This window comes from Trichoderma aggressivum (genome assembly GCF_033847375.1).
Source record: "Trichoderma aggressivum f. europaeum strain CBS 100526 chromosome Unknown scaffold_037, whole genome shotgun sequence".
Taxonomy (NCBI): Eukaryota; Fungi; Ascomycota; class Sordariomycetes; order Hypocreales; family Hypocreaceae; genus Trichoderma; species Trichoderma aggressivum.
This window is the reverse complement of record NW_026946403.1, coordinates 125,216-151,062: the sequence shown is the minus strand read 5'-3', so window position 1 is coordinate 151,062 and position 25,847 is coordinate 125,216. Positions and strand designations below refer to the sequence as shown.

At 51.6% G+C, this 25,847-nt stretch overlaps 8 protein-coding genes across 8 annotated transcripts; 3 read left to right on the top strand and 5 right to left on the bottom strand.

The window, feature by feature from the left end:
* Nucleotides 1–2,207: 2,207 nt before the first annotated feature.
* Nucleotides 2,208–6,067, top strand: Triagg1_7964 (uncharacterized protein; the record flags this gene model as incomplete). The annotated part of the gene is made up of 2 exons (XM_062902757.1): nucleotides 2,208–5,594; nucleotides 5,654–6,067. 2 exons carry the CDS (start codon nucleotides 2,208–2,210, stop codon nucleotides 6,065–6,067), a joined length of 3,801 nt encoding a protein of 1,266 aa, XP_062753044.1.
* Nucleotides 6,068–6,846: 779 nt separating this feature from the next.
* On the bottom strand, nucleotides 6,847–8,145 carry Triagg1_7963 (uncharacterized protein; the record flags this gene model as incomplete). The annotated part of the gene is made up of 1 exon (XM_062902756.1): nucleotides 6,847–8,145. The coding sequence occupies one exon, from the start codon at nucleotides 8,143–8,145 to the stop codon at nucleotides 6,847–6,849; it is 1,299 nt and encodes a 432-aa protein (XP_062753043.1).
* Nucleotides 8,146–8,557: 412 nt separating this feature from the next.
* On the bottom strand, nucleotides 8,558–9,088 carry Triagg1_7962 (uncharacterized protein; the record flags this gene model as incomplete). Its single annotated transcript, XM_062902755.1, has 1 exon — nucleotides 8,558–9,088. One exon carries the CDS (start codon nucleotides 9,086–9,088, stop codon nucleotides 8,558–8,560), a length of 531 nt encoding a protein of 176 aa, XP_062753042.1.
* Nucleotides 9,089–9,788: 700 nt separating this feature from the next.
* On the bottom strand, nucleotides 9,789–11,020 carry Triagg1_7961 (uncharacterized protein; the record flags this gene model as incomplete). The annotated part of the gene is made up of 2 exons (XM_062902754.1): nucleotides 9,789–10,511; nucleotides 10,592–11,020. 2 exons carry the CDS (start codon nucleotides 11,018–11,020, stop codon nucleotides 9,789–9,791), a joined length of 1,152 nt encoding a protein of 383 aa, XP_062753041.1.
* Nucleotides 11,021–11,945: 925 nt separating this feature from the next.
* Nucleotides 11,946–14,266, bottom strand: Triagg1_7960 (uncharacterized protein; the record flags this gene model as incomplete). The annotated part of the gene is made up of 2 exons (XM_062902753.1): nucleotides 11,946–12,116; nucleotides 12,188–14,266. The coding sequence occupies 2 exons, from the start codon at nucleotides 14,264–14,266 to the stop codon at nucleotides 11,946–11,948; spliced, it is 2,250 nt and encodes a 749-aa protein (XP_062753040.1).
* A 3,055-nt stretch (nucleotides 14,267–17,321) lies between these two features.
* Triagg1_7959 (uncharacterized protein) lies at nucleotides 17,322–21,483 on the top strand (the record flags this gene model as incomplete). Its single annotated transcript, XM_062902752.1, has 5 exons — nucleotides 17,322–17,511; nucleotides 17,553–18,114; nucleotides 18,173–18,620; nucleotides 18,696–19,704; nucleotides 19,778–21,483. The coding sequence occupies 5 exons, from the start codon at nucleotides 17,322–17,324 to the stop codon at nucleotides 21,481–21,483; spliced, it is 3,915 nt and encodes a 1,304-aa protein (XP_062753039.1).
* A 1,696-nt stretch (nucleotides 21,484–23,179) lies between these two features.
* On the bottom strand, nucleotides 23,180–24,310 carry Triagg1_7958 (uncharacterized protein; the record flags this gene model as incomplete). The annotated part of the gene is made up of 1 exon (XM_062902751.1): nucleotides 23,180–24,310. The coding sequence occupies one exon, from the start codon at nucleotides 24,308–24,310 to the stop codon at nucleotides 23,180–23,182; it is 1,131 nt and encodes a 376-aa protein (XP_062753038.1).
* Nucleotides 24,311–24,709: 399 nt separating this feature from the next.
* Triagg1_7957 (uncharacterized protein) lies at nucleotides 24,710–25,297 on the top strand (the record flags this gene model as incomplete). Its single annotated transcript, XM_062902749.1, has 2 exons — nucleotides 24,710–24,989; nucleotides 25,110–25,297. The coding sequence occupies 2 exons, from the start codon at nucleotides 24,710–24,712 to the stop codon at nucleotides 25,295–25,297; spliced, it is 468 nt and encodes a 155-aa protein (XP_062753037.1).
* Between the last annotated feature and the right edge of the window lie 550 nt (nucleotides 25,298–25,847).

The following is a 25,847-nucleotide window of genomic DNA, read 5'->3' as shown; positions in this document are numbered from 1 at the left end:
CGATGGAGACGCAAGCCTGGATTCGGATATCGGAGCTGTCCAAGGCGCGCGCGAAGGCAAAGGGCACAAGCAAAAGCAGCGGTAGGTACCTTGTACAGAAATGAATCGAGGAAAGAGATGGCGGACGGCTTAGACGGGGATCATGATCGGTAGCAAGGGCAGCATATAAACAGCAGAACGGATATCAGATGGAGATGACAAGGGCCAGTTGGCACGTAATGCGTAGAGAATCAGGAGTAGAAGCCACTGAGCACGGGCGTACCATGTAGAGGTGCTAACCTGTGCGCTAGCGGAAGCGTGGGAAAATACCTAACAGCAGGTACTCGCGCGGGTGGTGCAATGTGTTCCTTGCCTCTGTTAGTATGGACAGTACTGGTCTAATACCAACGTCACATTCCCGTCGAGACAGATGGACGACCTGGAAGGCTGCCGGCGCTTAGCCGGCGCAACATCCAATACATCCCACCTTTACCAGCGTCGCGAGGAATGTTAAACATAAATCGATGATACGCGGTTTTTCATTCACTACCGGTAGATGCTTCATGCTCTAGTCGCTCTACTGTGTTCCGAGCTTGCAGCAGGATTTTCCAGTGGCAAACACACAAACGCCCGCTCCCAACAATCCATGCGTATAGACCCTGTAACTGTAACTGTAACTGTAACTGTACACCTCGGAGAACGCAACACCGTCTTACCCACAGGAGCCGCTCTGATATCCTCGCCCATATCTGGCCACCTGCCTGCTGAGGCCAGGTTTCACAATCGCCGCGTCCCCACGCTGTCAGCTTTTATCCTCGCTACGGCCATGTCTATGTCTGCAAGCCAGGATTCAGCCGGGGAGTATGAGTACGGTACTCGTATGGGCAGCTGCAAGGTCAAACTTTGCAATGCCCCGCGATGCTCGGGTTGTGTTTTTAACCTGCACTCACTATACAACATCCCTGTGCCACGGGATCGATCCCCGCAGTAGCTCGAGATGAGATGGCCCTCATCAGGAAGGTCTCATTGGCAGCCGACTGACATGTGGTGATTCTGTCCATTCGGTGCTGTTATCGCAAACTGCCTGCATGATGGCGCTGCTACGTCGTGTGTAAGTGTGCATGTATTACACAGTAGCTCTGGCGGGGGAATCAGCGGCATGGCCCAAACAAGGCCTGCGTCGGCTCGGCTGCAGATGCTACCTGGAAATGACACGTACGCCGTAATCAAGATGTGCAGTTGGGTTTTCTTTGTTTCTATTTGGCCAGCTCTTTGCCACTCCAAGTAAGTCACGGGTGGTTCTTACAGCCAGGTATGAGAAGCTAGGTGTAGCAACACCAGAGACAGATGACAGGATATGAAGCTGGTCGACCAAAAGACTCGAAATCTCGCATTGAAGCTACCTTGAATGAGCTGCTTCTACCGTGGCTCGTATTAAAAGTTGTACACACAATGACGGAATTCAACGCGGAGTTAATCGTGTTATCTGTACATGTATTTTATTCCCATCCGATCCGAGCGTTGCTCCCGGATGCCTAAAGCTGGACACAGACATGTGATGGCGGCTTCGGCTTCTAGATAGATGACGTGCGATACGGCATTGGAACTGTTATCCATGCATAGATAGCAACTCAATGCAGCTACTACGATAGATAGTGTTGTATTACATACCTTAATCAAACCAACATAAACTGTGCCAATCGTAGGTATAATTACATCCAGATAATACTCAACATAAAACATCAACTTATGTCAAGGTACGCATCAATGAATCGCAAAGCCTCTGCGAATGTCCGTCTGTTAGCGCACGTGTGGCGCTGCGTAGGCGCCCCACCCAGGCTCTGACGAAATCCCCTGGCTCCGGGGCTCTTAGCGCGCGAGGCCTTACGTATCCCTTCTGTTTGGTCCGATACAAACAACGACACGATAGCTTCAGCAACTCTTTGTTTTTAACAGCAGAATCGCACATGGACAATCGCATATTCCTCTGAGAGTGCACCGGCCATCGATACACTTATAAGACCCTTTTGGGCGAGCACCGCCTCTATCCATCCAACCGACCGAATAATGCTGCCCACCGCATTTCTCCGTCTACCGCTGTAATCCACTCCGATCTGCCTTTTTCTCCCCTCCCCCCTGCTCAGGCACGCAGCATGAGCACCCGGCCGCGGTGGCAGCTCTCTCAAAACGCAACTCATCGCCGAGGCCCGGAATCAGCTTGATGCGGGATGCCTCCTTCACCCTCATACCAGCCGCCCGAGTCTCCGTCAAACGATTCCGACTCCGATCTCGATCTTGACATCCAAGAGCTCGACCCCATTTCAACAGAGCCGGCACGTGAGGTGCAGCAGAACCGTCCGGTAGAAGAACAGAGGGCTTCCAGAATAGCTCTAAGGAACTTGCGTATGGGTGGGCTGCGGCGCACAAAGCGAGATAGTGGATATGGAGACCTCGGTCGGAATCGTCAAGACTCACACGAGCAAGAACAAGACTTTATAGAAGACCATGACGAGCACAACTCTAGGCTCCATTGGTCTGAAGAAGGAGGTGGAAATGGAGAGGATAATGCGCCCTTACTGGGCGATCAGGGCTCGCAGAGCCGAAAACCACCTACGTCCGGACGTCTAGGCTCCGGCATACGACTACTCAGCTTCTTTTCGACAAAGAAGCCCGATGGCAGGGAAGCAGAAGAGCAGGCCGAGGATGATGACCCATCGTCTTCTCGAATGGTCGCCGTGGGCTCCATCCAAGCGTCTCGATTCCCGACCAATATCGTCTCCAATGCCAAGTACACGGCAATCACCTTCCTGCCGATAACGCTATACAACGAGTTCTCATTCTTCTTCAACATGTACTTTTTGCTGGTTGCGCTATCCCAAGTGATACCAGCCCTCCGAATTGGTTATCTGTCTACGTACATTGCTCCGCTAGCCTTTGTTCTTTGCATTACCATGGGAAAGGAGGCGTACGACGATATCGATAGACGACGAAGGGACAATGAAGCAAATTCGGAAGAATACCATGTACTGCAGTTTACGGAACCCGGGAATTACGCAAAGAGTTCAAGACCGCGCAAGCCACTAAAATCAGAGACGGTTGGGCGCAAAGGCCGAAAGGCGCAAGCCGGGCGCCATGACCTTACCGATATCCAAGAGGATGGGGAACAAGCCACTTCAGTTGTTCAGGAAATCAGCCGAAAGTCAAAGGATTTGCGCGTGGGTGACGTTCTCAAGCTAACCAAAGGCCAGAGAGTGCCAGCAGATGTCGTGATTCTGCAATGTCACTCAACGGAGGGAACTACGGTCGACTCATCTGCTGAGCCCGTCGAAGAGGAGGAAGAGGAGACGCTACTCGCATTCGAAGAAGGGGAGTCCAGCTCCAGTGCCAAAGGCAAAGCGCCCGAGGCACCAGCATCCCAAGACCACGAAGCGAGCAGCGGCCCTTCTGGGGAAACATTCATCCGGACAGACCAGTTGGACGGAGAGACGGATTGGAAACTGAGGTTGGCGTCTCCTCTCACTCAGAGTATTGCTCTGGAAGAATTTGTCCGCCTTCGTATCACAGCCGGCAAGCCGGACAAGAAAGTCAACGAGTTTGTTGGAACGGTCGAGTTGATGCCTACTAGACAGGCGGCAACCAGCCAGCAAGCCATGTCGGACGGCGAAATGAGCAACGATTCCAGATCAGCTGCCTTGTCCATCGATAACACCGCTTGGGCCAATACTGTCATTGCCTCTCAGGGCACTACCTTTGCAGTCATACTGTACACCGGCCCGCAGACCCGATCCGCGCTTTCCACCTCTCCGTCTCGCTCAAAAACCGGCCTCTTGGAATACGAGATCAACTCCCTGACCAAGATCCTCTGTGCTCTCACGCTGGCCCTATCCATCATACTCGTCGCCCTTGAAGGCTTCGAAAAGAGTGGCGAAAACGCCTGGTACATCAAGATCATGCGATTCCTTGTCTTGTTTTCGACCATTGTGCCAATCAGCCTTCGAGTAAACCTAGATATGGGCAAGAGCGCCTTTTCACGATTCATCCAACGAGACCCAGGTATTCCAGGGGCGGTTGTGCGTACAAGCACCATTCCAGAGGATCTAGGACGGATCGAGTACTTGCTGAGCGACAAAACTGGCACATTGACCCAGAATGACATGGAAATGAAGAAGATTCACGTCGGAACCGTTTCATACGCCAATGAAGCTATGGATGAAGTCACCTCCTATGTCCGCCAGGCCTTTTATGTCCAGCCCACCACTGATCCTTCGTCTCACGGCACACTCATTACTCCTTCCTCAGCCATGTCCAATACCGTCAATATAGGAGCCACTCGCACACGACGAGAAATCGGGTCCCGTGTGCGAGATGTTGTGCTTGCTCTTGCGCTCTGCCACAACGTGACGCCAACATCAGAAATTGAAGACGGCAAGGAGGTAACCTCGTACCAAGCATCTTCCCCAGATGAGATTGCCATTGTGAGGTGGACTGAATCCGTGGGACTGAAGTTATCGTACCGTGACCGCAAAGGAATGGTGTTGGAATCCACTGAAACTGGAAAGCCGGTCGTCAAAGTACGGATCCTTGACGTCTTTCCATTTACATCAGAAGGCAAACGCATGGGAATCGTGGTCCAATTTCTCGACAACATGCACGCCAACCCTGCTCTCGGCAACGGCGAAATCTGGTTCTACCAAAAGGGTGCAGACACTGTCATGAGTTCGATCGTGGCGGCAAACGACTGGCTCGATGAGGAGACGGCCAACATGGCGCGTGAGGGACTGCGAACTCTTGTCGTCGGACGGAAGAAGCTTTCTCATCAACAGTATCAAGAGTTTGCCTCTCAATACCATGAGGCCTCGCTTTCCATCACGGGACGAGATGCTGGGATGCAGCGGATTGTCTCACGCTACCTCGAGAGCGACCTGGAGCTGCTGGGCGTGACGGGCGTGGAGGATAAGCTTCAGAAAGACGTCAAGCCCTCGCTGGAACTGCTGCGAAATGCCGGTATCAAGATTTGGATGCTGACGGGCGACAAGGTTGAGACGGCAAGATGTGTTGCCATCAGCTCCAAGCTGGTTGCGCGAGGCCAGTACATTTACACTGTCGCAAAGCTCAACAGGAAGGACAATGCCCAGGAGCATCTGGATTTCCTGCGGAGCAAGACCGACGCCTGCCTGCTGATTGACGGAGAGAGCCTGGCGCTCTTTTTGACGCACTTCCGCATCGAATTTATTTCCATTGCTGTTCTCTTGCCTACTGTGGTGGCTTGTCGTTGCTCGCCGACGCAAAAGGCCGAGGTTGCAAAACTCATTCGTGAATATACCAAGAAGCGAGTATGCTGTATCGGTGATGGTGGCAACGACGTTTCCATGATTCAGGCCGCCGATGTGGGAGTCGGCATCGTCGGCAAGGAGGGTCGCCAGGCCAGTCTGGCAGCAGACTTTTCAATTGAGCAGTTTTGTCACTTGGTCAAGTTGCTGGTGTGGCATGGGCGGAACAGCTACAAGCGCAGCGCGAAGCTGGCTCAGTTTGTCATTCATCGTGGACTCATCATCGCCGTCTGTCAAACTATGTATAGTATAGCTCTCAAGTTTGAGCCTGAAGGCTTGTACAAGGTACGTGCAGCATGATGTTGCAAAACCATCTGTTGTTCTTTTACTAACATGTGGCACAGAACTGGCTCATGGTTGGTTATGCCACCGTCTACACCGCGGCACCCGTCCTATCTCTGGTACTGGACAAGGACGTAGACGAAGACCTGGCAAACCTCTACCCCGAGCTCTACAAGGAACTCACCTCTGGCCGGTCCCTGTCCTACCGCACATTCTTCGTCTGGGTCCTAGTGTCCATCTACCAGGGCGGCATGATCCAGGGCCTTTCGCAGATCCTGACCGAGGTAGACAGCAAGAGAATGGTGTCAGTCAGTTACACGGTGCTGGTGCTCAACGAGCTTCTCATGGTGGCGATTGAAATCACGACGTGGCATCCTCTGATGATTATAAGCATTGTGGGGACGTTTATCTTTTACATTGGATCGATGCCTTTCCTGGGCGACTACTTTGACCTTGCATTTTTAATTACTTGGTGAGCCTTTATTCCCCCTCTTTCATCCATTCGTGGTCGTTGCCGCCTTTTGGACTGAAGGCTAATCTATCTTTTCTTTCTCAATAGGGGATTCGTCTGGCGTGTTTTGGCCATTGGATCTATCTCTCTAATCCCGCCGTATGCAGGAAAGCTAATAAGCAGGACGATGAAGCCACCGTCATATAGAAAGGTGCAGAATAGGTGATTTGAGCTATAGTTTTGCAGGTGTATAGGGGGTTGCGGAATCGGGGGCGTATTGGCGAGTTAGCGATTTTGTCATGTGTTGCATATATATATGCAATGTGCAAATAGAGGATGCTATTGTTTGTTGTTATTACAACACCTAGAGGAAACAGAAGGATTCGATAATTGGTGATGTTTTAACAGGTCTAATATTTTGAGGATTCTCTGGCTGTTGTAAGTTTTTACTTTGTTCTATTTTCCATGTACACCTCGTAAGTGGAGGATAGAAAAACTAAGACGGAGAATATTACAAACACTAACGCGTTGAATCATACACTTATTCTTTGAATATCTGCTATTATATCTATCTCTCTTTAGTAGCCGCCACCATATCCACATTTCTTTGGTAACTGCTACTATGTCTAATTTTTTATAGTAACTGCTGTTATTTATGAAGTAACAGGTGCTGGCTGAATACATGTAGGCATTCCCCTACAAAAAGGCACCGCTTAACGACCTGTTAATTAGGTGCTTATGTTGGTGAATGTATGCACTTATTGATTTTGCTTTGTTTTATTCTACGTGTACACTTGGCTAGAGCTAGAGCTTCAGGACGAGCCAGTCGTCCGCCAACCTTGGGTATCTTGTCTGAAGTTGAGCTGCTACGCCACCCACCGATCCTTGAACCTGCTGGCCGCCTAGCCATCTCTTGGGCCCAGCATAGTGGGCAATGAAGCCATCCGGGCCCGAAATCATGAAGAGGTTCTTTCCAGCTCCATGCCCGCATTTACAATCGTTTGATCCGGCAGGAGTCTCAAACTCGGACGTCAATTCCAACAATGCTGAGTCGTGTAGACGGCATCCGGGGCCTATAATGGAACGGCTGGCTAAGAGATGCCGGTCTTGTGCCCCTGAGACGGCGTTCTGAAGGTCAGCCGCACGGAACTGCGTCTGCTCCTCGTCAATGGCAACTTGTATCCGCAATCGTTGGCCATACGTCGTCTTCATAACCTTCAGCTGCTGCGCTATGGGACTGGGCTCCTGCAGCTGGGAATTCAATTCCACCGGCTTAGTGCTATTCGCAAGCCAAAACTGCCACCACGAGGGCCGTCGCACCGGGCTACTGACGCGCTGCAGCTCCTCCCTCTTGCGTATCGCCCAGAGGAGATTTACTTGAGCCTCCGGGTTCTTCTCCAGCACTGCCTTGGCGACTTGCATAGCTGGGACGACGCCTGTGCCGCCGGCGAGGAAGACGATGTTGTTCATGGCGCCGAGCCTCGCCGTGACATCAAAGCCTACGTGCGGTCCTCTCAGCCAGACATCGTGGCCGACGCCGAGGCGGCTGAGGTAAGTCGACATTTCGCCGCCTCCTACGGCGCGCACGTAGAAGCGCAGAGATCCATCAGCCGGGTCCTCGGAGATTTGGGGAGGCAGAGGCGTGTAATGGCGAGCGATTTGGACTTGGGGCTGCTTGAACTCGACGGACCAGAGGGGGTGGCGCCACGAGGGTGTAGAGGGCGTGAGATACGGGAGAGAAGGATTTGGTGTATGGGGCGAGATTGTGAAGATGAATGAGGTTGGAGAAATGGCCTCTCGGGAGGTTATCGTGTAGGGGATGAAGGTTTCTGAGTTGAGAAGAGTTGGTTTCGAGGGCGAGGAGAAGTAGTAGATGGCGGTGCCGAGGATGGCCGTGGTGATGAAGATGGGGATTTTGCGTGATTCCTTAGCGGGACGGGAGTGAGATTGCGATTGAGATGTGGTGGAATATTGGCGGAGGCATCGTATAGGTGGTGATGTTGTTCTTGTCGTTGATGAAAAGGCTCTTATGAGAGACGGAGACGCTTTGAGGTGAAAGTGGTCGAGTCTTGCCGCTGAAAGAACGGCTTTCGGGCTTGACATTGGAGGGAATTGTAAATTGAGAACGCCGATATTATATAACAGTCATGAATGAATAAAGTTGTAAATATGAGATATAGTTAATATATTCGATTGAACTTTGCTCAACTAACGAATTGTTTGCCGTATAGAGAAGAGCCTCATCACAGAGGTAGTGAAAATCAAACAACCGGGAAAAAAAGGTTAAAGGCGAGTCACGTGCTATGCCTGCATCCCGACTCTGTCCCTTCTGTGTAAATGACCGGATCCCATCAACCACCTTATCGATTCACCGATAGAATATTCAATGCCTCTCCCCCAAATCAACAAGATGAAAATGCAAAGCAATGCAAAGCAGAGAGAGAGAAACGCCGTTTCGCCATCCTAAAACAAGCGCAATGCATACAAACAAATGTCCAATGTCGCCAAATGACAATCACGCAATCAAAATCTCCAGGCTGTTGCTCTCGTACACGCCCGAGAACTCGTCCGGGTTGGACACGTCGTCCCAGTCAGCATCGCCAATCTCCTCCTTGGGCCGCTTCCACACCGACATCCAGCGGCCGCTCAGCTTGACGGTGGCCGAGCTGCCCAGCTGGCGCACCGGCACCGGGTGGCCGAGGACGATCTCGGCGGTGCGGCTCTCGCCCGGGCCCAGCGTCACGAGGCTGTCGCTGGGGGGCGGCCAGGCGCGCTTGAGGGCGATGGTCGGGTAGCTGAGCGGCTTGTTGGAGGAGGCGGTGCTGCTGCTGTTGTCGCTGTCGTTGCCGTCGGACGCCGCGCCGCCGGGGACGATGGACAGGTTGCCCAGCTCGAGGATGAGCCCGTCAAAGGGCGACTGGTAGGGCGCAATGGTGACGAGGTGCGGGTTGTTGTTCTTGACCGTGGCGACGATGGTGGGCGGCGTCGTGCTGGCCTGGCTGATGGAGACGTTGAGGCCGGCGAGGGGGTCTGAAGAGGGCATCATCGTTGCGGTTCTCTTCTCTTTGGAGATTCTTTCTTATTCGTCTCTGCACTTCCTTATCGGTGACGAAGATCAAGAAAAAACGGCGAATGATTGATTGATTGCGTCTGCTTCTCTTTATCTCTGTACAGCAGCTCGCAGAGACAAACTCCCGAATCGGTCCTTCGCGCTGGCAGAGGCCGAATCCGGCAGCTTATATATTCGTGCACACACGGAGTCCAGACGGCACTATTCGCCCCGGCCGTTGAAAACCCCTAAACGCCTTGCCGTCGACGCATGCAGTCATCAAATCAACCTGCAGTGTGGGGGCCCCTTTCGCTGCACTGTAAGCCCGGCTGCTGCTGGAGGTCGTCATGCTCGCTCTCCGCCATGGATTCCGCCAAGCGGCCAATACGGGGTGTTTAGTTGGTGTAACTGATTCCGGGAGACGGTTGGCGGGAATGCCGAGGAGCTGGGCAAAGCTGGGGTAGCGCAGGCGACTTGCGGGAGCCAATGGCCGATTGAAGGAATCAGATGCATCTGCAGCTCCGAGTCTAATGTTTGTTGCACGTTGCGTGAGGCATGTGAACATGTGAAGAAGCACCGATTCCGCCACGTTTTTTGCCTTTCCTTCCCCTTCCTTTCCTTTCCTTTCCCGGCCACGACATGTCAATGGTATACATACTAATGTGTGTATTCTATTCCCGTGTCTATTTGATACGGATCACAGCCGTAGGATCCGTCGATGCGCATCGATTCCCCCGCGAAACATGTCCTCCACAACTCGGCCCCCCATCACCGTCTCTCCCACAATGCCCTCCACATGCTTCGGCTCTACCCTCCCATACCAGATCCCGTAGCCCGCCAATGGGTGCTTCTCGCCCCCCTCGGTCGTGTATCCCGGCGGAATGTAGATGATCACGTTGCCCGCAAACTTGTGACCCCCAATGTGGCTAATCAGGCCAACCCTGGCCACCTTGTCGTTGCTGCTCCCTTCTATCCTCCCCGTCTCCCCCAGATTCCCATCCAGACTCCCGATCTGAACGGCTTCGCTCGCAACGTTGAAGCCTTGCCTCTCGAGCTTGTCCTCAAACTCGTCCCTCAACACGGGTCCCATGGCGCCGCACCGCTGATCCCGCCCGCCGTGCCCGCATATCAGCACCAGCACATCCTTGACGTCCTGCACCCCAGGCAGCAAGCCCTGGAAGGCCTCCTTTCGAGTCAGTCTGTCGCGATGCACGGGCGACAGCCCCGCGTGAGCTGGATGTAGCTTCTCGGGCAGCAAGAACCCCTTTGCGAGCGCCTTAACGCTGTCAAAGGACACGCGCGGCAGGAAAGGCACGTACTTGAAGCTGGGCAGCAGGTAGACCGACGTCGACTGGATCTCCTTTCGGGGAGGCACCGAGCTGGGAAAGGAGGAGTTGATGACGGAGATGTGATGGAAAGGCTGCACGTAGCATGGCCCGTTAGCTTTTAGTTTTTCCTCTTCATAGTCTCAGTATTCCCACAAAGGAGGGCTTCACTTACATCCGTATACTTGCCCCCCCTCCCAAACAGCTCCTTCAGATCCGCCGCCAGGTTGTCGCCGCCGTTCTCGTCCTCAATCTTGGACATCCAGTCGTCTTTCCCCGTGCACACGACGACGTGCTCGGCGTACCCGGCCATGACGCCGTTGAGCGGGTTCTCCCGGTCAATCTCCAGCCCGTCCGGCATGGCTGGCGTGTCGGCGCATCCGCACGTCGGCGACGGACAGGTCGAGACGGTGGGAAACGGCGGGGGAGGAGGATGCGGGCGCGCGGATTTCGAGGTGAGGCTTCTTCGTCTTGAGGGTATCGTCACTGCTGCTGCTGCTGCTGCTGAAGCAATGCTGTGATAAACTCCGATCCTGCTGAATTGGCACGACAGCCTCAATGGCATCAAATAGACGTGGACATGGAGAGGCATGCGCAACGACATGCTGGCGGCGGACAGAGACAGAGACCAGCGCTCGACATGCTGCTTGATCCGGAGAAAGAGAGAGATCCCAGATCCCAGATCTGCCCGTATGCAGTCAGTCAGTAATCCCGCCCAATGAGCAGCTTCTCCATTCTGAGCATGGATAAGGCAAGTCAGAAATCAATGTCTCGGAGACCGAGAATGCGGGCTTTTGTTTTCCAGTTTTTTTAGTTGAATCCCACGCTCCGGCTCAGCGCTCCCCATCTCCACTACGGAGCGGCCCCACGGCGCTAGGCTGGGCGGCTCCCCTTGACCTTTTACAGGTTACAGGGAGAGAATGAATGAATAGATGCATAACGATTCAATTGAAGGCATTGAAATCGGCGGGTGCTTTTTTCACTGGAAATCATGCCCATCGCATGTGATGCTGACTGTTAATGTCAGTCGCATGCTACTTGCTGCATCTGCTATGGCTTACCACAGTTCAATTTAGTACCTATAGGTAGTAAGAGGTCAGTACTACCACTTATAATTAAGCAATCAATTGTATGTATTTAGTTGGTGGAAGAATACCCATTACAACTTCACCAGCATGGACTGGTAGATATGCACACGTCTCCAAGGTTGCTAAACGATCCCTAATGTATTAAACGAAAAACAAATATGCTGCCCATCGCTCCCTCTCTGTATCTGTACGGTCACCCTCTATCGCAAATTACCCAATGGCCCACATGTAAGTACACAAAGTGAATCTTCCTCCTCTATACATGTCCTTTCAATCTGAATATGTGGTTGTCCAAGCCCAATCCCTCGTCCTAGTTATCCAATGCCCTAATAAAACATACGGAAAAGAATCACAGAGTAAATACTATACCGACTGCTACCCAAGTATGTCAAAAACACTGCAGAGTGCTCTCTTCTCCCCCTATATCCGCATCATCCAAACTTATCCACCCCTTCGGTCACAGTATCCAGGAGCCTTGGGTTCCGAGTTGGCCCAGCTCATAACAGTCAAGCTGGTAGTATAAGCCATGGCGATGAAGCCAAAGATACACAGTCCAATGTCAGACCACCTCCAAAGCTTGCTTCGCGCAACGGCCTTGTAGTGGAGCAGGGGCTATGGCAAGGCAAAGTCAGTAAATCATGTCCATGCAACAGATACAAGAGAGTAATTAGAGCGCAACTCACAGGATAAATGTAGACCAGCGGAATGCAGGCAAAGTTGCCCACGAGCGCAACAAACTTGTCGAGGTTGTCGGCGCCGCCCCAGGCAATGGCGGCACACAACATGACGACGAAGAAGCGGAAGATGTTCTTCTGCCACTTGATCCAGGGGTTGTACTTGCCGCTCCTAGTAAACAGCTCGGTTTCGACGATACGAATGGCGGGGAACACCTGCAGCGGCGTCGAAAGCAGGATCGCTACCGAGTAGAGGAGCTGCACCACATTGACCATGCGGTTATCCTGCGGCAGGTTGAGGAGGACGACGGTTTGCGTCTTGGAGCCGTACGCGGCGTAGGAGATGGCACCCATGACGGTGAAGAGGACGGTAATGATGATCATGACGAGGAACATGACCTTGGGGAACTTTTCCGGCTGCTTCATCGATTCCTGGATGGGGATGATGAGGCCAATGCCTTCAAAGGTAAAGATGGCCGTTCCGATAAAGAGCGTCCAGTCCCGCTGGTTGAACATGATGATGTCGGCAAGACCCTCGGCCGCAAGAGTCAAGACGTCGTAGTAGAAGAGGTAAGCAAGTCCAATCAGGATGAAGGCGTCGGCAATCAGGGCCGTGAATCCAAGCTTGCCGATATCTCTCAACAGAGAAAAGGGCAGGAAGACAACCATCTGCATGAGAATCAACATGGGGATGCTGATTGATGTCTGGCAGTCCGTCACAGCCAAGATGAAGGCTTGCAAGTTTTCCGAGGTAAACACAATGTACGCAGCAACGAATCCGACCTGGCTGAGGACGATGGAAGCCAGAATAACGGCTCGCATCCACTTTCCGTACAGAATACCACCCATGTCGCCAAACGAGCCCTCCACATTGAGTCGCGTTGTGACCAAGAGAACGAAGCAGTAGTAACTTAGCAGGGCTACACCGAGAAGAACGAGGTTGCTAAAGAGCATGCCGCCATTGAGGTAGGCGCGCGGCAAGAACAAGACACCGGTTCCGACAAAGGACTTGAGCAGCAGCAGAGCAGCGTTCATCTGGCTGTTCTGGCCGCTGCCGCCACGCACCTTTCTCCTGCGCTTCTTTTTCGAAGGGCCCAGCAGCGCGCTGTCCTCCATGGGCTCTTCGTCTTCTTCCTCGCCATTGTCCTCGCCAGATTGGAAGTACTCGTTGGGGCCGAGGACCTCGTCATCTTCTTCCAGCTCTTCACCGGCAAAATGGCCGTATATGGACAGGAATTCGAGAAAGCTGGAGGTGAATAACGGCCGGTTGCTGCCAGGGGAATCAGCGCCTCCGAAGCCATCTTCATGATGCCCAGAAGGGCTGATGACGTTTCTTCGAAGATGATTCCTTCGGAAACCACCCGGCACCTTGATGGAGTTGATGTCGAGGGTGTCGCTTTCAGGCTCGGGCCTAGAATGATCGAAACTCTTACTTCGCTGCATCCTGGTCCTGGCCTCTGCCTGCTCGGTCCACTTGTAGATCCCCCGTGTCACATCCCCACCTTGCAGACGCAGACTCGAAAACTCATCCTCGTGCAGGCCAGTAGTACCAAATCCGAAATCGGCCGTCTGCTTGCCCTTGCCAGTTTCTGATGATGCCTCTGACGTGGGGTTATCCATCTCACTGGCCTGCACCAGATGCCTCTTGATGATCTCCGGATCCTCAAATGGCACCGCGCTCTCCGCTCCAGGGCGGCCCCTCGAGTCAAAGGAGCCGTAGTTTGTCGGTGTAGCAGAGCGGCCAATGCCGGATGGGGACAGCGGACGGACCGGCGGTGTGCTGACGCGGGCTGGAGGAGTGCCATGTCGCGGCGGTGTCTGGCCCAGGGAGTCGGACAAGGCCGCGGCCAGAGCAGATACACCAGGACCTTGGGCGAAGCTTGAGCCCTCGCCAAGCGCGCCGCCTTCAGGCTTTGCGAATCCGGGGCGAGGCGAACCGCTTCTCAACATGGGAGATGAAGATCGCACCGGCTCGGCAAGCCTGGCAGTGACTTCTTCTCGGGGCAGAGACGACGAGAACGGCCGGCTGGGCGAGGACGACATTGCGACGGGGTCGGGGGCTAACCCGCTTCTTGACGGCGAAGACATTGTGATTGCGATACTGCTGTGGTGACCAGGCTCTGTCTAGCTAAAGTACAGTCGAGTCTCCTATCGCATATCGGTCTGCCGTAGAGGAAGATGCGTCGGTCTAAGAATGCCAAAGAATGCGGCCCTGATCGCGAGGGAGACTCGGTGACAAACACGAGGCAAAACACGGCAAGATAAGGTTCGGCGGCGGCCCAGAGTCGAGACTCGAAGGATAGGATGGCGATCCGAGGTCGCGCCGTACGCTGATGCTGATGCCGCTTGCGTTTAGAGATGCCCGAATTAGGAGATGAAGATGCTTGAAAAAGGAGATGAGGTTGAAGAAAAACAGAGGCAAAATGCTGGAGTGAGAAAGGATGAAAGAAGTGCAAAGCTACCTTAGTACATAGGTAATCTGTAGGTTGGCATGGATTGATTACTCCCGTCAGTGGACGAGCTGCCTGCTGCCAAAAGGTCCTGGCACTAATGACGGAGCAGCCACACTAGCCGCCTTGGCCAGCGGGAGACGTGGAGAGGTACCGGCGAGGTACCAGCGTCAAGGCGGCAGGCGGGCAGATGCGCCAGGTACAGCAACGGGTACAGGTACGTGTACAGGCACAGGGCGCGATAACGGCGCGGCAGCATTTGATCCAAATTGCACCGCCCCCAGCGCTCACAGCGGCTACGGTCTGGTGACTGGTAGGGGCTCAGCGGTGGGCCTTTAGCGGCGAGGGTCCGCTGTGACAACGAGATCGGCTCGATTTACTGCTGGACCACCTGAAGGAGCAGCTGAGGCAAAGGCCTAAATCCCACAGTCAATATTCGCACCTGGAACAATCAAACATTGGCAGTCAATCTTGTCCAATCCAGCCAGCACGCAATCGTTCATCGAGCGAATAACCAGCATCAAAGAGCCAATCAGCGAGCACCAGGCAGGACGAGGGGTCTCAGCTCAAAGGACCCTCGGCTCGACGATCCGTCAGTTGGCCGGCTTTCAGAGGCCTGGAGCTGGGCACAAGCTGCAAGGTTCGGCTTTGTTCGTACTCGCTGCTTGATAATTGTGCATGAAGCTTATCGTGAGCCCGGCTTGCGGTGGTATCCAATGACTAACAACAGCTTGGCAGATTTGAGACAGCAACGGGCATTGACCGGCACTCAATCAGAGAGGCTTGATTGCTCCGTCCGCTATCAAGGGCGAGGATCAAGAACAATGTACGAGTTCGGTCACGCTGCGAGCCGAGCCCTTGTGACGCCGTGTCGAATACGATGGAGATAGCACTGACACACGCAGCATATTGGACTTGTGCTGTACTTGCTTGGTACTAGAAGAACGTAGGGGCAGACATGTCCGTCTCCCGTCAGCGTTTGCCCCCCAAGAAATTCAATTCCCTGCCAACTTCAGCCACCAGGACCCAAGACCACGCCTCCGGATAAGAGCGGGGAGGTGCTAATTGGACGACGTTCGGTGCGCGAGCCAGTATGATTTATCACGAGGCTGGACCATGCATTCCGCTGGCTGCTGACCCTGCGTTGACTTGGTGATAACGAGCCATTATCCATCCATCCATCGGGATCGAGCCAAATGTCTATACGAAGCGGTGTCTTCTCAGGTGCCGCAGCCTGCCCGTGGGGTAGTTCAGACGTCTGGTCACGCCGAGACGCCTCAAAACTGCGTCAACACCAATACCAAAAGGCAGGCGGGACGAGCCGGTGGTCATGTTAACGACAAGTGCCGCACTAGATGAAGATGATCTCCGTACGATGGGCCTAACAATGGGGTATTAAGTACTCTTCAATACTTGCGTTCCTTTCTGCGGCATTATCATGTTGCACTCTTGGTCACCAACGACCGCCCATTGGCACCAATAACGATCAATGTGAGCATAAGGAATATTCTCTGCACTACAATGCATTGCCTGGCTCGGAATGCCGTCATGGCGCGTGATGATGGAAGCGGGGCAGCCAAGATGATCGCCGCGCATATGCGTGACAGGCTCTGCCTCTACTGGCGCGAGTATGAGATGATAAGATGAGGCTGTTACTGTTCAAAGGAAATTGGGCGGTATTTGCATTGTCGTTGCTATCCAAGCCTTAGGCTCGCGTCCATACTGGGGAATGCGGTCGGTGTTGACGACATGCTGCAGCCCTGCCGTTGCATCGAGGACAGCCATGCCTGGCTTATAACACTGACTAGGTAGCCGACGAAAAGCTCCCGACAGCGTGTTTGCAAATCAAGTTCTATCGAGTCCCGCCAGAGCCGGCTGAAGATCATCTTGCCTGCCCTGGGATGACGACCGCCTCCATCCCACCATTGCGGAGCTTACGATTCTCACCTGATCTTTGTGGTTTCCGGACGAGAGATTTATACTCGTGCTCGTACAGTATCAACGCTGAAGCTAGCCAGCTTAGCACTAAAGTCTAGCAGTAGTGCTAAGCCAGGCTCAAGTTATCCGTTCATGGCGCCAGGTCACCAATAGACAGCAAACGAGATGAAGTTTGCCTGAAGAAGCCTCAGTTCGCCCAAGCAACAAAGGCCCGATGCAATATCGTCCTTGCAAAGAGACGGATAGCCATTATGTGACAAAGCATGCATATTCACCATGCAACAAGACATCTTCAAACCTGATTTAGCGGCAGCTTTACATGCGAAATGCCAGCACGATGGCGTCGATGGCTCTCCCATTTAGCTGCCCCGCCGCAGATCCCAGAACCCTTGGCATGACGCCGGTCTTTGGTTGATGTGAACGGTATTGGTCGCCGTTATAGTTTTAGTTTCTTGCCTGGAGATTGATATTGCCGTGATCGCCATCGTAGTTTTGCTCGGGCTGCTTTGATGATCTCTCCAACAACCTTCACCAGGCGGCGGATAGCGTTCGCTACATCTGCCTCTTTCTCTTCCTTTTCCACCCCAACTTTCTGAAATTAAATGACACTTTATGCTGTGGTCGGGTTTCACACGAAAGATTAATCAAGGTACGGAGCGCGAGGAGGGAGGCTCCATGGTGTTCGTCGCCAGTGGCCTGCACTTACAAGATCGTTACGCGACATAACAAACCTCACAGCGATCATCGTATCACCCATGCCTCATCAGTCGTCGGAAAGAAAAGGATCCTTGGTAATGACCATGGAGCCTGCAAAGGTCGCTGGCAACGGCAAATTAGGCACCGTATCTGGTGTCTACATTCCCGTCTATCTCAACATCTTGAGCATCCTCATGTTCCTTCGATTTGGCCACATCTTGGGACAGATTGGTTTCATTGGCATTCTAGGTAAGCAGCAAGTAGGAAACGGGTGATTTTATGGCGCTCAGTTCCAACCAGTCTCGTCACGTCAGGTCTTCTTCTCTCCGCCTATTGTATCGATCTTCTCACTGTCCTATCGCTCTCCGCTATCGCATCTAATGGCGAAGTCAAGGGCGGAGGTGCTTATTACCTGATTTCCAGGTCTCTTGGCCCGGAATTCGGCGGCTCTATCGGCATCCTGTTCTATCTGGCCCAGGCTCTGAATACTGCCATGAACGTTGTTGGTCTCATTGACTGCATCAGACTCAACATGGGGTCTAGCTTCCCTCAGGGCTATTGGACTGGCTATGGGCTTCAGACAGCTGCTTTGATGTTATGCACGGCTCTTTGCCTACTTGGCTCTTCAACCTTTGCAAAGGCCTCGAACGCGCTGCTCATTGTTCTTACCTTTGCCATCATCAGCATTCCAGTATCTGCCATTTTCAAGGCGCCATTTGAAGACGCAGCGGCTGGGATCAAGTTTACAGGCATCAGCGTCGATACACTTATTGGAAACTTTGTGCCTCGGGTCTCTGAGAGAAGTTATGAAGGCGTCAAGACCTTCAGGGATCTCTTTGGTGTTCTCTTTCCGTGAGTACCTCCTTGCCTCTAGTATCCCCTCACGTCAGCTAATGCAGTCTATGTAAAGAGCCACTTCCGGGATATTTGCTGGGGCTTCCATGTCTGGTGATTTGCGAAATCCAAGCAAGGCCATTCCAAATGGAACACTATGGGCCACCCTTACAACATTTATTGTCTATTTTACCGTCATCCTGTCGATGGCCGCAGCCATCACTCACGAATCTTTTCTAGCCAACGATAATATCATTTCTCTGACAAGCTTATACGCCCCTATAATCTTGGCCGGCGAGTGTGCTGTTACCTTCTTTTCGGCTCTCATGGGTGTGATCGGTTCAGCCAAGTTATTCCAGGCGCTTGCCCGGGATCAGCTTCTCCCAGGGCTGTCACTCTTCGGGGAGGGATCTCGACATGGCGATGAGCCCATCTTTGCCATATTTTTAACCTACTGTATTGCTCAAGTTGCTCTTTTCGCAGACTTGAATCAAATTGCTACACTCATCTCCATGGGTTATCAGGTCAGTGCATTGGAACACCCATGCCTTGATCCTGCTCCTTATTACACTCGGTTGATAAGCTAACAAGTTGAACAGATGACATTCTTTGTCATGAACTTGGCTTGTTTCCTCTTAAAAATCGGATCTGCTCCCAATTTCAGGCCCAGTTTTCAGCTTTTCAGTGCGCAAACTGCATTCGTCGGGAGTTTCCTATCTGCAGCCGCCATGTTCTTCATCGATGAGGCGTATGCTTCAACCGCAATCTGCGCTCTCATTCTAGTGTTTTTGCTAATTCATTACCTCTGCCCACCTAAGCACTGGGGTGATGTCTCGCAAAATCTCATCTATCACCAGGTTAGAAAGTATCTATTAAGGCTAAAGCCCGAGCACATCAAGTTCTGGAGACCGCAAATCATTCTCCTCGTCAACAACCCGCGGCGGCAGACTAGGCTGATTCAGTTTTGCAATTCACTGAAGAAAGGTTCGCTTTATATCTTGGGCCACGTTATCGTGACGGACGACTTCAATAGCGGAGTCCATGAGGCGAAGCTACAACAAGCAGCTTGGACACGCTATATATCCGAATTTTCCAAGATTAAAGCATTCGTACAGCTGACTATGTCGCCATCCATAAACTGGGGCATTCGAAATCTCATTCTGTCGTCCGGTCTAGGTGGTATGCGCCCCAACATTGCCATAATGGGGTTTTACAACATGGACGACCTACGAAGATCTAGTCATCGATTAAGGGTGCCAGATATCCCAATGGCCCCTGCTTCCAAAATGAATCGCCCACCAAAATATCAGGGGAAAGCGACATCAAGGCCTCGTGGTGATACATCTGCTCGCCTACTGGAAGGGTTCTTACCTACCGATGCAATTCGTATTGAGGACATGATGTCTCCGGCAGAATACATGACGGCTTTGGAAGACTTGGCGCTGTTGTATCGGCTGAATGTAGCTGTTGCGTACGGATTTGATGATCTAGACACGCCCCGAAAGGACGAGTCCAGCACAAAGAAGTATATCGATCTATGGCCTATCCAAATGTCCGCTGAGGTTTCATCCCAGGGAAAAAATATGTTGACTTCTAATTTCGACACCTGTAGGTTTAGCCAAGTCTGTTCTCTCATGATAATCTCTCTCTTTCAGCTTTATGTATAGCTAACTTTGGACAGACACTCTCATTCTACAACTAGGTCATATTCTCCGCAGCGTCCACACTTGGAAACAAGCCTATACTATAAGAGTCATGGTTTTTGTCGAATACGAAAACGAAGTCGAAGAAGAGATGGCACGAGTCCGCGCGCTTTTAGAGAAGCTGCGTATCGACGCCGAAGTACGAGTCTTTTGGCTAGCTTGCGGCCAGTTGGACATGTATGAGCGCATCATCAACGGCAGGAGCAGCAATCTCGACTGTGAGATTATCGTCAGTGATGCGTTAAGAGATGAGGAGTGGTGGAATGATTTGGAAGACTTCCGCGGGAAAACCGAAGCCATGTCATTGAGCCAAGAGTTTACACACATGGCACATATTCTTACTTCAACCGCCGGAAGACCTGGAGTCTACAATCCACATGAAGAAATAGAGTCACGACGGAGACGCTCCAGTGTCATGAATCTTTCTGGTATACCCAAGCGGCCAAATATCGGCTCCCTAACGAAGATGGGAATCAACATCGGGATGCATACTCATCATCTGAACGAGGAGGTCTTTGAGGATTCTGATTCGGAATACGAAAGTGGCAGCGATACAGACACCATTAGCACGACAGGCTCTGTAATAGATCCATTGTCGCCAGAGATGTCATCTTCGAACCGTTCTCGGGGGCCACGAACACCTCCGGGGATACGCGGAAATGGTGCTTTCGGTCAGGCGACTAGGCCAGGATATCATGCCAACGTCAATCGCACATCTACTCCGTCGTATGGTACCATGTCAAGATCTCATGCCTTTTCACAAACTCAGAGTAGACACGATTCGGTCATCATTCCAGCATCCATGAGAATACCCGTGGTCGATTTGGACGCCACGCCACGAGCAAATAACCGACAGAGGAGCAGCTTCAAAATTGAGATTAAAAGCATAGAGTCTTTTCCAAATCTAGATCAATTGGCAATCCGTGATGCTCGCCACAATACCCTCCCTTCAAGCAGCCCTACACAATCTCCCAGCGAGCGATATTCGGGAGACGATGATACATCAACACCCCGACCAGGTCTATCGCGACAGTCATCTGCAGCCCGATTTTCTAGCCGGCCTGTTCCAGAGATGAGAATCACCACGGAAGAGGGAAGCTCGAGAATTGGCTTCGCCACCACCGATTCCTCGAGCCCGGGAACCCCTAGAACAGACCGTCCGTCGTTCTCTCGGCAGTCTTCTCTGGGCAAGTTTTCCACGCAGCCACTAGCTGAGCCGAGGAGAAACTTTGGGGGAGGTGTGCGGGCGATTTCATACACCGAGCAGCCGACGTATTATTCACGGGCAAGCACACAGTCTCGTTATCACTCTCGACGAGAATCCCAGCCTTCCAATTTTGGACAGGGAGATGTCAGCTTAGATATCCCCGAGCTTGTACAATCACATAGACTTGATGCCGAAGCGAGCCAAGAAGATGGTGCTCCTTACTCGGCACAAGGCGTTGCTTTGTCGTTCAACGACCTACCCAGTCGAGCGCAACACCTAATCCTCAACGAATTGATGCGACAGAATTCCAAACAAACGGCCGTTCTCATGAGTACATTGCCGATTCCGATTGAGGGGACGTATCTGGACAATGATAGGACGATTCAGTACCTTTCGGATGTTGAGTTGCTGTGTCATGATCTTCCACCTACTCTTTTGGTGTTGAGTAATAACATGACAGTCACAGTGAGCTTGTGATGAAAGTTCATGGGTGTTTTGTTCAGGGGTTGCGCAACGGGAATAAATTGCACTGGCATTAGCAGGCGATGAATATTTTTTTTCCAAAGGAAAATTCGTCATTATCATGATCATTCATCCAAAGTATATACATATCGCTTCTTTCTACCGGGTAGCCCACTCAAGATACGAGCGGCTTCCTGTTCATTATATACACAGCAGTTCATAAACAAAATTTTCAAAAATATAAAAGTTCACGTATCGTACCAAGAATAATGCGTTCAGTCATAAATTCTTGGATGTGTGTCATGTGTTGTAAACGGACAAAGAAATGGCAAATTGTTCAAAAAGCTCATTGTTTATAAAAGCGACCGCATGATCATCTGCCAAGAAAACAACGACTTTTTCAACATCTCGCCTCACATCCTCTCTCATCAAAACTACTTCTCTATTTAATAAGGAAAAAAAAAGATTATAGAAGAAGATGACACCAAACCCTCCTAGAAATGCCGCGCGCCCGAGAGAGAAGTCGCAAAGAATCGTCCCATACAGTAGAAAGGGAACAAGAATTCCGCATGAAGCATTACCCCGACAGGCCCCTGAAAGAAGTTTCGCACAGAGACATTCCCAGAGAAGCAGACTTCATGCGCAGAATACGGGACTGGAAGACTGGCGAAGAGCAGCCACCGATTATGCGGAACAGGAGGAGGAGCCGGAATCTTGAGATTGCGGCGGAGTGTATGAATAGGATTCGTCTGGAACTAGAGAAGATGGAGTACCAAGATAATTACGATAATCGGAGTCTGAGACAGAGACGGGGCTTTCAGGAGGAGTTGGCGTTGAATCCACGTCGTGGCGCAACAACAGAATATAGAAGAATGCCTCCAGAACATCAATATGTATCGCAGCAAACTCTTCTACCGAAAACGACTTACACGTCTCAGTCCATGACGACAACAACACAATCATGGCTAGATATATCTCCGTCGCCCGTGTCATCACCCATCGTATATACTAGTCCATCGACACAATCCTCTCCAGCACGTCCTCAAAGCCCAGCTCTACCTCCATTCGTATGCCCCCTCTGCCGCTCACAATCAAGAGACAGCCAAGACGGCCTCTGCAACTCCTGCAAAGCAGAATTCACAATGTCAACTAGTAGCAGTTTCTACGAAGACGAGGAGAGTATCTTACATTCTTCTACCTGCTTCCCCCATGGCAATCATCTTGCTACAAAGGCGCGTTGTGAGTACTCTAGTTCAGTGTACTCGAGTTCAGTGTACTCGCTGGATACGTGCTCCTCAGATGACAGGAAATCCACAGAGTCTCCCGTATTGCTGGATGATGCCGATGATCCAATGGGAGATGGAAGTTCTCAAGTACCCAATACGAGGGGGCCAGAATGTTATCAGAATCTGAATAGAGGAAAAACAGCCGAAAGGGAACAATTTGATTTATATGATCTCGACTGGGCAGATTATTATTTCGATGAAGATAACTTTGCTCTCAAAGGTGCAAGAGGAGAGCCAGGATAGTAGTTTTTACCCCTATTTAGTACGGCATCACAGTAATACCAGGAGTTATTTGGCAAAGAAAGCGTGTTTAATATATATTCCATATTCTATTTCCCCAATAAACTACATTTATATCCCGTGTCATTCCCAGTCGTCCGTCTAAAACTCTTCAAATCATCACGTCGTCTATACAAAAACCACCTCTACAATATCCTCTTAACAACCAACTCCCCCTTATCCTCACCTTCTAATTCTATCATACAGCCAGCCTCTATCCTCTTCTTCCACTTATTACTCTCGTATCGTGCCATTATCATCGTCATCCGTAATACAACGCCGTTGCTCGAAGAGTGTTCCTCAGCAGTCTCAGCAAGGGGCGTAAACGTCCATCGACCAAATGCCCAGTTCAAGATGTACCGGCCACGCGGATGGGGTTCGGGTTGCGGTACGTCTGGGTCGGAGTTTCTAGGTGTGGATGAGAGAGTAAGGACGGATTTGATGCGGTATGCCTCGTCTTTAGGAGCCGCCCTAAGAAAATTGAGCAGCGTATCCGTGGAGACGGCAGCGCCACTGTCGCCTTTGAGCTCGATTGAGAGTACTTCGACCTCGCTTTGGTGACTATGGCTGTGACCGTGGTTATGACCGTCGCCCTTCGTTTGGTGATCGTGATTATGCTCTCCGCTGACTTGGACTTCCGTCAATTCCCTGGCCAGGCCTCCATCGATACCAAACACGACACCAATGTCCACCGAACCCTTGTCACTCCTCACACGGGCCACATCGATGTCCAAGTCGCCCACTCTGTCCAGACATTCATCGTATCGGTCCTCGCCCGCAGCCTCCCACTTGTTAAACACAATCAAGTCGGTATATCGCGCCTGAATCTTTGCCGTATAGCTCGTGTCCTCGTAGCCCTTCCAATTCTCCACGTCAATGACGCTGATGACTCCGTCAAGAACATATTTGCCTGTATCTCTCGCGATTCGGTTAACCTCCAGCGCCAGGGTGGCCGGGAACGCAGATCCGCTCGTCTCGATGATGATGCGATCTGGTACGACAGTCTTTTCGAGTTCTCCAAGCGCAGGGCCCAGCTGGCCTACGAGATTGCAGCAAATGCATCCGTTGAGCAATTCTTGGACGCCGGAGATGGCTGAGCTGGAGGCCAGCTGGGAGTCTACCGCGAGGTCGCCGAATTCATTCTTTAGCAAGGCGAGTTTGTACGAGGGATTCTGGGCGCGGAGTTGGGGGATGAGGTTGAGGATGAGGGTCGTCTTGCCAGAGCCCAGGAATCCGGTGACGATGGTAATAGGAATTGGGGCGATTTGCGAACCCATTGCCGAAGAAGGTGGGTATATCGTGTGTCTATATCGAATCAAACAAATAAAATTTTATAACAATAGACAGAATGAAAGAAAAAAAGAAACCGAGTGTTCAATCACCAGTTTGGTGTCTTTGGGGGGAATATCGCGGCTTGTCAATCATCACATGGAAGAGGAAACGGATGATTTCCAATGGATTCAACGCTTATCTTATCGGCGCCGTTCGCGGACCCCCCGAAAGCCTTAGCAGCAGCGCTAAAGCCAGCCGCTATAATTCCCGACAGCAGCAGGCCAAGACCTCTGTAACTCCTCCGCTGTTCCACTGCTGTTGTCACTGATCTACAGTACACCCAGCCAAAGTCTCAATCTTGACGTCACATTTCGCTGTAAGATCGAAAGTCTAAAGCGCCAGCCATGACATCGTTTAAAGAATCAAAGGTCGGCAAAGTCGCAATCGATGTTACGACTTCTAGCCTATATTTGATCTTCATTCTCTACGGTGTTCTCAGAGACCAATACGACAAAGTCAACTACATGATGAGCTCCCCCAAGAAGAACGACAACAACAACAACCTCCCGGAGGCACCACCGCCGCCGACATTCAAGGAGCAGCTCGACAAGGAGGCAATTGACAGCCGAGTTCACCAACATGAGAGCGAAGGGAACTCGACAGTGAAGGCTGTTGTCGATAAGAGTGAGTTTTGTCTCTTTTTTTTTTTTTGTCCTCAACATGACGGATTGGATGTGTGAAGAGCCACAAGACGATGGCTTTTCGATTTACATCTGACATCTAAAGCTAACATGCACGCGACAGTATCGCATGCCATTCCTGCTGTCGCCCCTCTCATCGGCGGATCAAATCCAGACAACAAGGTGGAGGAGAATAAAGAAGTGCCTCCCGGGCCTCCTAATCGACCAGAGCATGATACCCAGATTGAAGAGTTTGTGAGGGACCAGCATCGAAGCAATGGCATCGAGAATCTGAGCGAGGGAAAGTCGTGATGGATTAATCCACGCTCTCAGTTCGGCATACTTCCTTCATGTACCAATAGCCATCAAGCTTTTGCTTTTCTTGCTTTAATACAGTGAAACCTGCAGCTACTACGCAGGCTCTTTACAGATAATTCGAGACTTTTGCGTCATAGATGATGACTTCGTGCTACCAGACATTTCTGCCCTTCACTCGCACTCAACCCATCACGGGCACAATTCCCCCAAAGAATCGCAAGGCACTACACGATGCGAGGCAGCCAATTTCCCAGCTGGACCGAAAGAAAGAAAAACATCCGAGGAACTTCAAATCATCCCAACAAACACATCTGTTTGGCAGCTGATAAAATTGCACAGCCCCTCTTCAGCTTTTCAGCTCTTCAGCCGCACTTTAGCACTACAGCAAGGGCGCATGTATAACACGAACGCACACAAAAAAGGAAAAATTAATCCCGAGCTTTGGAGAAAAAGCTGGCATGTCCCCCCTTCTTGGCGTCTACCGCCCACTGATTGAAAAAACGTAGCGGCAGACTTCCTATATCCAAGGGTTTTACTCTTCTGA